The sequence below is a fragment of the Falco punctatus genome (assembly GCF_963210335.1).
Source record: "Falco punctatus genome assembly, chromosome: 18".
Classification (NCBI taxonomy): Eukaryota; Metazoa; Chordata; class Aves; order Falconiformes; family Falconidae; genus Falco; species Falco punctatus.
The window spans coordinates 1,548,758-1,559,824 of record NC_137598.1 but is presented as its reverse complement, the minus strand read 5'-3'; the positions used below and the strand labels follow the sequence as shown (position 1 = coordinate 1,559,824).

The 11,067-nt window shown below is 49.7% G+C and overlaps 2 protein-coding genes across 2 annotated transcripts in view; one reads left to right on the top strand and one right to left on the bottom strand.

Annotated features, from left to right (window-relative positions):
• LOC308055018 (uncharacterized protein) overlaps positions 1-11,067 on the bottom strand; it is a 55,913-nt gene that overhangs the window by 41,764 nt on the left and 3,082 nt on the right. The window lies entirely within an intron of this gene.
• Positions 154-3,658, top strand: LOC308055033 (uncharacterized protein). Its single transcript, XM_080368606.1, has one exon. It carries the CDS (start codon positions 3,015-3,017, stop codon positions 3,654-3,656), a length of 642 nt encoding a protein of 213 aa, XP_080224732.1. The 5' UTR covers positions 154-3,014; the 3' UTR covers positions 3,657-3,658.

Sequence of the window (11,067 nt, the reverse complement as noted above, 5' to 3'; positions counted from 1 at the left end):
AAGACACCGATGTGCTGCTCGCCCATGCAGTGCTGCTGCCCCACCACCTGCTGCATGCCCATGCAGACCTGCTGCTACGTCATGAGGAATAACAGTGGAGGCTGCTGCGGTAGCAGTAGCAGCGGCTGCTGCGGTGGCAACTAAACCCACTCAGTGAAGGGCAGGCAGGGCTGCACTGCCCGCTGCTTCCCTCCTGGCTCATTCGGTGTTGGACATGGATACGGATACTGCCCCAAGCACTCTTCCTCCTTTGCTTAGAGACTGTAGATCTCTTCTTTACCTGTCTTTAATCACCAAATGTTTGTAACGTGCTTTGAAATTGCTACCCACTGATCAGTGCAATTTTCCTCTGTAAGCACTAGTCCTGCTGTTAATTTTCTTCTTGGTGTGTGGGATGTTTAATGCTGCTGATGTATCATACTCCCTTTTCTTGCCTTAATCTCCAATTAGTCACAAAAGACAATAAAATGGATAAGTTATGACACTGCAGACTTCTGGCATATATTTATTCATTTATCTTTTAAACTATAGCTCTGGTCTGGGACTTTTTTAGCAGTTGCTTAGTTTATGAATATAATTATATTTTCAACTGTTTCTCATGCTCCTGATGACGGCAGCACAGCATACGCAGTAAACTTCTTGGATTAGTCTCTCATCTGGGGAAAAATAGCGTTTGCTAGTGACAGTTCGTTACCTAAGCTACACGAGTATCCTCCTGGCCATGCAGTTTCATGCTGTCTTTCCTCTGCTTTATGACCATGAAGATACACAGTCTGCAATCGAAGCATCTGTATGGTCCTAAAGCCAGAGCTACAGGTCATTTTTGTTAAGGGAAATCTTTCCAGCAAATTTGCTGAGCTTTAAAGCAAGCTTCTTAAAAGGCTGGGTATCTTGTCTATAAGGTTAAATAGACCAGCAAGCATGGTCTGCATGGTGCAGGGAGAGAGGGAGTCATTGAAAGATGTGGATATGTAAGTCTAGCCTGAAGGTTTCAGAAATACTATCTAATTTCACCTGGAATTCTAGTAAAATGTGGCAAATTTTAAGAGAGGAGATTCAGAAATTAAGTATTTGCACTTCATGATTTGTAATATCCTGGGGAAGGGAACTGACTCCAAAACATCTCTTCTAAGATGAAAAAAATCCAAAACCAGCATAATCCTGAGACTGGGGTAAAGGGCTATAAATCTAAAATCCCTGTTGGCCCGTAACAGATACCAAGGGTTTTTCCATCTTTACATGCAAGCCCTGTGGCTTCCTGCAAGGCAATTTGCATTTTTCCTGTAGCTGAAGAACAAATTATCTCAGCAGTAGCAAAGCTGTCAGGTCCAAGCATGCGCCCTGGAGTCACACCCCTGAATTCTGCACATGCTTTCCCCCGTGATTCAAACCTGAACACCACCGGACAAACCTCTGAGCATCTCTTAGAGACAATCTACTGTGGAGCGAGCACACGGAAATACCTTTTGCACTGGACAGCCCCGGGGCTGCTGGCAGAGATACTTTGCTGGTACTTTAAAAAATGCCTTGATCGTCCACAGAAATGCGAAGTGGAGCAGCTGCATGGAAAATGAGTCAAAGCAGAGATGTCAGAAAGGTCGATATGGTGCTTGGCAAAGCTTGACATTGTTGGTTTCTGAGGTCAGCATCCCTTTGTAGTGTCCTTGTTCCAGATGTGCAGCGCATAAAAGGGCTTTCGGTGTTGTAGCCACTCACTTGACCAAGATGCGCCTCACTTGGAAGAGAGTTAATTCATTTAAATAGGGGAATATACATCCCATCCACAGCCTGACGTGGTCCAGCCCAGCGTGCTGTGTCCATAGGGAGCCTGTATTCAGAGCTCACGCCTTCCGGTCATCCATGCCACACACAGGGCAACAACATCTGCCATTCATCATAATCCTGATGTCACCCTTGCTTCCCTCACCATCTCTCCAGCTGGCAGGTTTCTCTGTGCTCTGACAGGTGATGAGCATCATGTCTGGGTATCACAGACCTTCCCTGACAAACAAGGTCCAACCTGCAGCCCCATCCACAAAGCCAGCTGGAAAACTTCCCGTATTTTTCAACGAGGCAGTAAAATCATCTCACGTCAGATGAGCATCAGGCTGGATTTCCAGCTGTGGGTAAAATGCCCAGAGAGCAGTTTGGGGAAAAACCTCAACTCCATGGAGCACACCACGAACATGATTCCTGGTTTAGGGTTGGTCAGGGTGGTGTTAAGCTGAAACAGAATTGAAAAATCAATCACTTCTCATTGAAAATGGAATTTCACTGTTTTTCCAATTTTTTTCCTTTTTTTTTTTTAAAAAAATTGCTCTTTATTCTGGCAGGAACCTTGCTTGTTTTCAGTGATAGATTTTTCTCTGTTTTCTTTCAGGTCCGTGAAAAATCAATGTCTCTGCACCAACACCCTGTTTCAAGGCATGAGCCATTGGGCACCTGAAGATGGGGACCGGGCACCAGTACCTGTGGGCTTTTTTGAGGTTTTCCCACTACCACGAAAGACTCCTTTTGGGCACATCACTCAGCATTACGGTATTCCAGGTATCCTTATCCCAAGATCCCATCTGACTAACATTAGGTAACAGCGTATTTGAACACGACTGATGGGAGAACTAATTAGATAATGGCCACTGCATATGCAAAGAGCTAAGCCGACGTTACATCAAGGCAGATGCTAATTGCAGCTGATTAATCCAATAGCAAGTGCCAGAAAAAAATATACATACAGAAGTGGCACTCACGGCTCAGCTATTAATTCCCATGGCATGCCTCATTTCCAAGAGAGCTCGGCCATGTATAAAAGCTTTCAGCCCCAGCTCTGTCCTCAGGATTCACGCTCCCTGCTCAGCCCGTCTGTCACAGATCACAGGGTGAGTTGGATTCTCTCAGCTGTCTTCGATTCCTCTTTTTTTTTTCATAGAAACAGCAGAAAAGAAAGAAGTCAGTGAGTGTTTTTTTCTTTTTCCCAGACTGCTTATCCCCAAGCGCTTGGCCATCTCTGCCACAGGATGCACTACGATAAAGGCAACAGCGATCAGGATTTGTGCTACGACAGCTCGGTCTGTGGCGAGAAGGGCTGGACATGGCACGGTTCCACAGGGTGCTGCCACGAAAGCCCCGTGGGCACCACAGATGTGCCCCCATGCCATGACCCCGGCAGCCTCAGCCGCGACATCGAGGGGTCCTGCCAGAGCCAACCGCAAGGCTGCCAGCCCATGGAGCCGTGCCCACCTCAGAGCTGCTGCCCACCACAGCAAAGCTGTAATTTCGGGAAGCCCCGGCGGCGGGTGGAGGTGAGCCACGTGCAGCCCGTCTGCCCCCCACCCGTGAAAATCCATCGCCGGCCGCTGCAGCAGTACCGCCCACCCCTGCACTGCGAGGAGCCGGAGTGCTGTGGCAAGCCCCGGCGGCGAGTGGAGCAGTGCCCCGTGGAGGATGCTTGTCCCCCCGTGATAGTGCATCCCCGGCCGCTGCAGCATCGCTGTCCCTGCATCCAGCACTGCCGCCCGCCCGTCCAGCACTGCCGCCCGCCCATCCAGCACTGCTGCCCACCCATCCAGCACTGCCGCCCAGCACCCGTGCCCCTGCATCCCAGCCAGCACCAGCAAAAACAGGTTCCTCTCTTGCCACCCTGTCTGCAGAAGAAATGAGCATGGGGCCCAGCGAGGCTCTGGGACGCCTCCCCAGCACGTGCCCACACACCACGTGAGGGATGCTTCGATCCTCGCCCAAACTGCTGATGCTCTCACCTCCGCTTTCGGCGCGATGCGATGCCACCGTGGCTGATGGCTCATTGCTGCTCTTTGCACACTGGATTCAGGGTCCGCAGCCCCCTGCTCCCCCCCAGCACTGACACTTTAAATTCCCAAGGTCCTCTCCCACCAGGGAATAAGCTTTAATCATCCAGACCCCACTTCGCTCTTCCTCAGGGTAGAGCAGATGTTTTTTCACTCTTCTGAGAAGGTGAGCAGCCTGGGGATGGAGAAATCGAATGGAAGGAGCCTGAGCGAGGACGGGGAAGCAGCCTGTCACAGAGTCACCTTCTCCAATTTTAGCAGACTGTGATTTCAAGGTCGTTTGAAAACAGAGACAGGACTGTACTGGATAAAAAAGTACACACTGCGACTGCAGGAGCATCAAGGACTCCAGCAATTTTATTTTCTCCCTGTGTATTCAAGAATAAAGTTGAAAAAATTTAGTTGACACTCGCTTCTCTTTTTTTACCCCCAAAAATATTACCAGCTCTATAATGAGAGGCTGTTAAAAGTCATGGAAATTCTCACAAGGAAACTTGTAAATCTAAAATCAAAATTCCAAGTTCACACATGAAGATTTCAGCTCCGGCTGCAGCAGTTCCATCTGGCTGAACTCCATCTGCACGCTGTAAAATCCTCCCCACTGTGGTCACCCTCCGCAGAACTGATGGATGGACTTCACTATGGTCCAGATCTAGGTACAAACAGTTTGCTCTGTATTGCGTGCCATCACCTTCATTAGCTAGATCGTAACACTGCACCGGGGAGGCCATCCATCATATAAATGTTAATCATGATAATAAGCATGTGCCCCAGCACGTGAGCTGTGTCTGTGCATGCCAGGAATGCCTTTTCAGTCCCTGCAGGAGGATGCAAGCCAGGCTCTACCCCTGCATCTCCCCGCTGCCCGGCTCTTGCAGGCATGCTGGTAATGTGTTGTATCTCTCTCACTTTGCCAGAAAAGCCTTCCACTAGGTGCATTAAAATACATATTTTTGTTTCTTTGTACTGCCTAAGCACAGCCCCCGTGTGTCTGCACAGCCACTAGCAACCACCAAAGAAAACAAGAAAGAAAAATGAAATTCATTCTTGTTTTCTTAATGCAGAAAACCACAATTCATTTTTCTCACCTCTAATTTTAACCAAATGAAAAACCACTTGCATAGGAACTTTAACTTCAGAAATCTCTTATTTTATTAGCTATTTTCTTCCCAGCCTCTTCTCACTGAAGCCAGTTCCCAGGCACCGTCCCAGTGCGGTGCCCAAAAAGCTGGCTCAGACCCCACAGACCAAGGGCCAGCTAGCCCTCACAGCAGTGCTTGCTGATCAGCTTTGGTCCACCTTTCCTGCCAAGCTGCTTTTCACCAGCTGCCCCAGCCCTGCCATTCCAGTTAGTCTATTCCAGCTGCAGGACCAGTTTCCAGCCTGCCCGCATCCCATCCTACGGCAATTTCATAAAACCATAGAATTGTAGAAAGGTTTAGGTTGGAAGGGGCCTTAAAGATGATCCAGTTCCACCCCCCTGCCACGGGCAGGGACACCTTCCACCAACCCAGGTTGCTCCAAGCCCCATCCAAACTGGCCTGGGACACTTCCAGGGATGGAGTACCCACAGCTGCTCTGGGCAACATGCGCCTCCCTCACAGGGAAGTATTTCTTCCTAATATCTAATATAAGTCTCCCCTATTTCAGTGTAAAGCCATTCCCCCTTGTTCTATCACCCCATGCCTTTGTACACAGCCCCTCTCCAGCTTTCTTGTCAGCCCCATTAAGTACTGGAAGCTGCTGTAATGTCTCCCTGGAGCCTTCTCTTCTCCAGGCTGAACAACCCCAGCTCTTTCAGCCTGTCTCCACAGCAGAGGTGCTCCAGCTCTTGGATCATCTTCGTGGCCTCCTCTGGACTCACTCCAACAGCTCCATGTTCTTCTTATGTTGGAGGCCCCAGAACTGGATGCAGTGTTGCAGGTGGGGTCTCACCAGAGTGAAGCAGAGGGGGAGAATCCCCTTCCTCAACCCACTGGTCATGCTGCTGGTGATACAGCCCAGGGTTCGGTTGGCTTTTGGGCTGCCAGTGTACATTGTCGGGCCATGTTGAACTTCTCATCCACCAGCATCCCCAAGCCTTTCTCCTCAGGGCTGCTGTCAATCTGTCCCCTGCCTAGCCTGCATTTGCCCTTGGGATTGCCCCAGCTTGCATGCAGGACCTTGCACTTGGTCTTGCTGAAATTCATGAGGTTCACACAGGCCCACCTCTCAAGCCTGTCAAGGTCCCTCTGGATGGCATCCCATCCCTTCAGCATGTCAACCACAGCACACAGCTTGGTGTCACCGGCAAATCTGCTGAAGGTGCACTCGGTCCCACTGTCCATATCACCAACAAAGGTGCTGAATAACTCCAGTCCCAGTACAGAGCCCTGAGGAACGCTGCTCACCATCAGTCTCCACACTCACCCCAATTCAGTGCCACCTGTAGATTTGCCAAGTCCACCCCATTATTCAGGGCATTAATGAAGATGTTAAACAGCACCAGCAGGATGAAAAACAGCCAGCTTTTCACCCACCAGGTAGTTTACCCATCCAGTCCATACCTCCACTAGCTGCCAAAAGCCTTGCAGAGGTTGAGGTAGTACCATCCATCACAACCCACTGTACACAGAGCCAGCGTCTTCATCACCGAAACCCGTCAGCACAATTTCGTGACTCTGAGCTGGCTCTTCCCAGTCACCTGATGGTGTTTCAGGCACCTGGGAACGCTCCTCATGGATAGCAGAAGGGGAAGGCCAGGACATTAGCACTGTGCACATCATGGCTCCTGACTCACAGGTCACCCTGTAAGTGTCTCGGTCCTGTGGAGATGGTGAATAAGTACATTATTACCTGCCTCACATAGCCGATGTGTGGCTTAAATGATGGGAGTCCTTTATGTGCACCTCTCGGTAACTACATTATAATTAAGAGATGCTTATCAGGAATCATGAGTCAAGCAGAACATGCCAAGCACTGGGAACAGCATCCAAATGGAGGAGATGTTTTGCCAATAAACAATTTTAGTCCTCGTTCCTGCAGCGTGTTTCATTTACAAGGGGAAGACTTGGGACCATATAAAAGGCCTCCGTCCCTTGGCCTCTCACAATCTGCTCCCCTGGTCAGCGTCTGCCTTCCCCTGTGAATTGGGTAAGACACATCCCGGAGCAGCCGGGTTCATTTCTGGATGGGTGTCTGGATTCAGAATGTCACAGACCTGGCATGCTTGCACTTTCCTTCAGACCACACAAGGGCTAGAGGGCAATGGGATAAGCCAAGAAAGAAGCTGACTGGGGGAATTGGGGTGGGATTTGCAGCCATGCCACTATATGATGCAGTGCCTTGTGGTTGCTTCTGAGCTTGGAGGGAAAAAAAATCAAGGTTAAGGTCAGAAAGACAGTTTGGACATAATCCGACCATTATTGGGCAACTGCAAGGATTTCCTTTAGTTCCAGGCTTTCAGGATAAGCAAGGTTGACCTGTGTGTGGGTCACTAAAGCAACTTTATGAGAAATTAAGTGAAAACAGAGGAGATGGAAATGCAAGCCTGTCTGGCCATGTGTTTTTCAGGTTTTTCCCTACAGCTCAAACATGATATACTCTTCTGGAAGAGAATCATACTTCAACTTGAACTCAACGTGGTATGACCCCTCGGGGTCCTGGCTGGACACCCGGCGCACACCCTTCCGCTACGGCTACAACACCTGCTCCTCGGGGTGCGACGGTGAAGGCATTGAAGGCATGAGAGGGCACAACTACCGTCATTATGGCTATCGACAGCCAGTCTGCTCCGAGAGGTGCCACGGCTATGCTGCAGCTGATTCGTGCCACGGAGGCGGGGGGTCGAGCTGTGCCAGGAGGCCCACGTACAGCTATGGGTCATCGGGGGGATGCCACAGCTACGGGAGGTCGGTTTGCTCTGAGAGGTGCCATGGGTCCTCGGGTTCGTGCCACGGAGGTGGTTCGAGCTGCGTCAGGAGACCCACATACAGCTACGGGTCGTCAGGGGGATGCCACAGCTACGGGAGGTCGGTCTGCTCCGAGAGGTGCCATGGATCAGGGTGCCAGGGGGGGAAGCCCTGCTACAGCAAGCCCGCACAGTGCGTCCCCCAGTGCTGCCCAGTGCAGACCTGTCCCCCACCGGTGCAGCAGGGCTGCGTGCCTGTGGCAAAGTGCATCCCAAGCCAGCAGCAAAAGCAGGTCTGCAAAGTGCCAGCTCAGAAGATAAAATAGAGGACATGAGGAGTGGGGATGAATGGGGGAAACTTCTCACTCTTGCAACACTGCCCTGATGGGCAGCATGTCCCATGTTTCTCAGGGATCCCTACTTTTCCTGTCATTTTGCTTGTAACATGCTTTGAAGGTGTAACCCACTGTCTGTGAAATATTAAGCGCTGTTCACCTCCTTATTTCACAGCAGACATGGAGGCAATAAAAAGCTACAGTTCATAACCCCCATGCATCAGCGGTTTCTGCTTCATCCCTTTGAATTGTTTCTGTTCCTCCTTGTTGGCAAAGCTGGTGCCTGCAGCACCCCCGTTCACCCTCACATCAAGGTTCCTGGTTGATTCAACCTGATTTATTCCTACTCTAGACGAGTTCCTTGTGGAGAAGTAACTAACAGTTTTCATCACAGACTATTTATGCAACCCAGCAATTAAATACTAATTTACTAACGTAAAAAAAATCCACACGTTTCATCAGAGAGGTAAAAATGAGCGGGTCTGCTTGGCACATCATTTCATTCACTGATGAGGCAATGGGTACAGTTCGACTCGTATCATGAGCCTCCAGAAAAATCCCCAAGAAAAAAAGTCAGGAGGAGGGTTCAGGAATGGGAATGGCATGGCTAGTGCAGAGCAAAGGAGATGCTGAAGCTGGTAGAAGAGAAATGCTTTGGCCCATGGTCCATGAGACCTTCAGAGAACACAGGCATGACAGAACTTGTCTCACCCCAAGGGAGGCAGCTCCTGCAGGACCTATGTGTCTTCAGCAGCTGATAGTGATGCTCAGTGCTGTGCTGGTGGCTGAGAGATAAAGGTGTTGAGAAAGACCAAGGAGGGGTGAGATCTCTCAGCCTGAAGGCTTTGACCCAGGGAGAAATGGGGATCATCTGGCCAGGAATGCGTGTCAAATGGAAATTAGAAATGGGTTTATAGATGTCAGGGAGGCACTTGGCTGGACCTACTGTCTCTTACAGGGTAAAAGGCCCCCAACTCCTCGTGAGTTATGGCCTGGTAGGGTTAGAAGAGGGATCACCTGGGCAGACTGTTGCAGCAAAGCAGGGATCTGGATCCAGTGACTCACAGCATCGTGTTCCCAGTGGCTCCTCGCACCTCACCCAGCCCAGGTGAGGTCCTCCATCGTCTCCATCTCCCGGTGTCCTGCTTGGCCCAGCCTGCAGGATGTGACACATCGCAGAATCAGCTGCTTCACAGCATTAATGGTGGAGATTGCTCCTGCAGCACCGTTTGGATAAGGAAAAAAAGTAAGAACAGGCACAGGATGTACCTTCCTGGGATGGAATTTTTATAAGTGGACACATGGGAGCTGCTGACGTGCTCTGCCCTGACACCGCAGCGAGCCTTCCTTGCCAACCTCTTCCTCACACGTGTGCAGAGGCTAATGCCAGCATGCACTGCAGAGCACACGGTCCCCATCCCAGGCATGGCTTGGTGGGGTGGCCCAGCCTGGGGGCAGCCCAAATGCCCACCCCATTGCAATGGCACAGCTGCCCCAGTGCACGCAACACCACTTGTGCAAGCCTCAGGGACCTCTGTGGAAAGTGCCGGCAAACTATGACAGCTAAGGATGGGGAGTGGGCAAAGGCATCCAAATCCACCTTCAGATACTTCTGGAGCTTGCTGGGCTGTGGAAAACAGGGATGGAGTAGACCTCAAGAGGGCAGCTCCTGCTTCCCACGCACCAGGGCAGGAGTTGTTTTGCTTAAGCTGTTTTGAAGTAGATTTGTCTAACCTCTATTGAGAGGGATTTCACATGATCAATCCCTGTCTGAAACAAAAGAGAAATCTTTGTGTTTCAACCACTTTGCAAGGATTTGGAGGTTTGAACTTGTACCTGGGGTGTCCCTCAGATCCTTCTAAGATCTTGGCCTTCTTCTGTGCTTCATTTATCCCCTTTGTAAACAGAAAACCAGTAACTGAGATATGGAAGAATCATGACCATGTATAAGCCACCCCAAATCCATGATACAAACTGGGGAACAAACCATCTCCTGAGATTTGTATTAGGACAACTGCAAAAATTCCTTCCCTAAAACCAATAAATTACCCAAAGAGGAAAATAACCGCCCACTCAGAACAGGATCAAGGGGTGCAAGGAAGCCTCTCCCAAAGGCAAGGAGCTTTGCAGGAGATACATGGAGCTCAGAGACCAGATGTAGGGTCAGTACAGTCCGGTCTTATACATGGGTCCAGGTCACCGACGTGCATGAGCATCCTCCCCACCAGACCATGCTCAGGTGAACGTCTCTATCACTGAGAGAAATTATAAACATGTTTGTCACCATCCACGTGATCTGGGGTGTAATTAGTGTATCGTGAATAATAGTTTCACAAGAATTTTCATTCTTCATTCACGTTTGTGAAATAACCCCAGACACATTCTGATTTCCTCATGTATCAATTCGTTCAAGTGATTCAGCTCCATTGGTTAGCAAAGAATTTCTTTGACTCTATTTTATTTTAATTCGATCTGTGCTATTATTAATATTACAGTGGCCTCTAGAGTCCTGGATGAGATCAGGCCTGGTGTGCTTAGTAGGCGGAAAGACACTTTTCTCCCCAAAGCACAACATTAAATCAATGGAGACACAGGTCCCGATGCCGTCCCCAGCGTGCAGGTGAGGATGGAGGGACAGAGGGAGAAAAGCTCTAAGAGCCACAACACTTTCCCCCCTACTTTTTTCTGCAATCACAGTGTAACAAAGATAACAGCAGATATTTGGAACAGATATCGTGGGAATGGGACACTGTTGGAGACCTTTTCTCCTTCTGAGGCTCCTACCTGGATTCTCTCTGTCTCCTCTAGGGTTTAAAATTCCTTCTGTCTGGCTTAAAAGTCTCTCTTTGAGCAAAGAAAGGGCTGACTTGAAATACTGCAACATTCCTCTTAGTGTTGTTTTACTCAGAAATAGGTTTCTCTTTGATGTTACACCCCAGCCATGTCCCACCACCTGCGTTTGCCTGCTCCTGTCATCCCAACCGGACACATCCAGCAGGATTTTGCTTCAGAGTCTCATATCACCATCTCCCACCTCTAA

Coding starts and splice junctions, on each gene's coding strand:
- LOC308055033 (XM_080368606.1), top strand. CDS start 3,015: ATGCACTACGATAAAGGCAACAGCGATCAGGATTTGTGCTACGACAGC.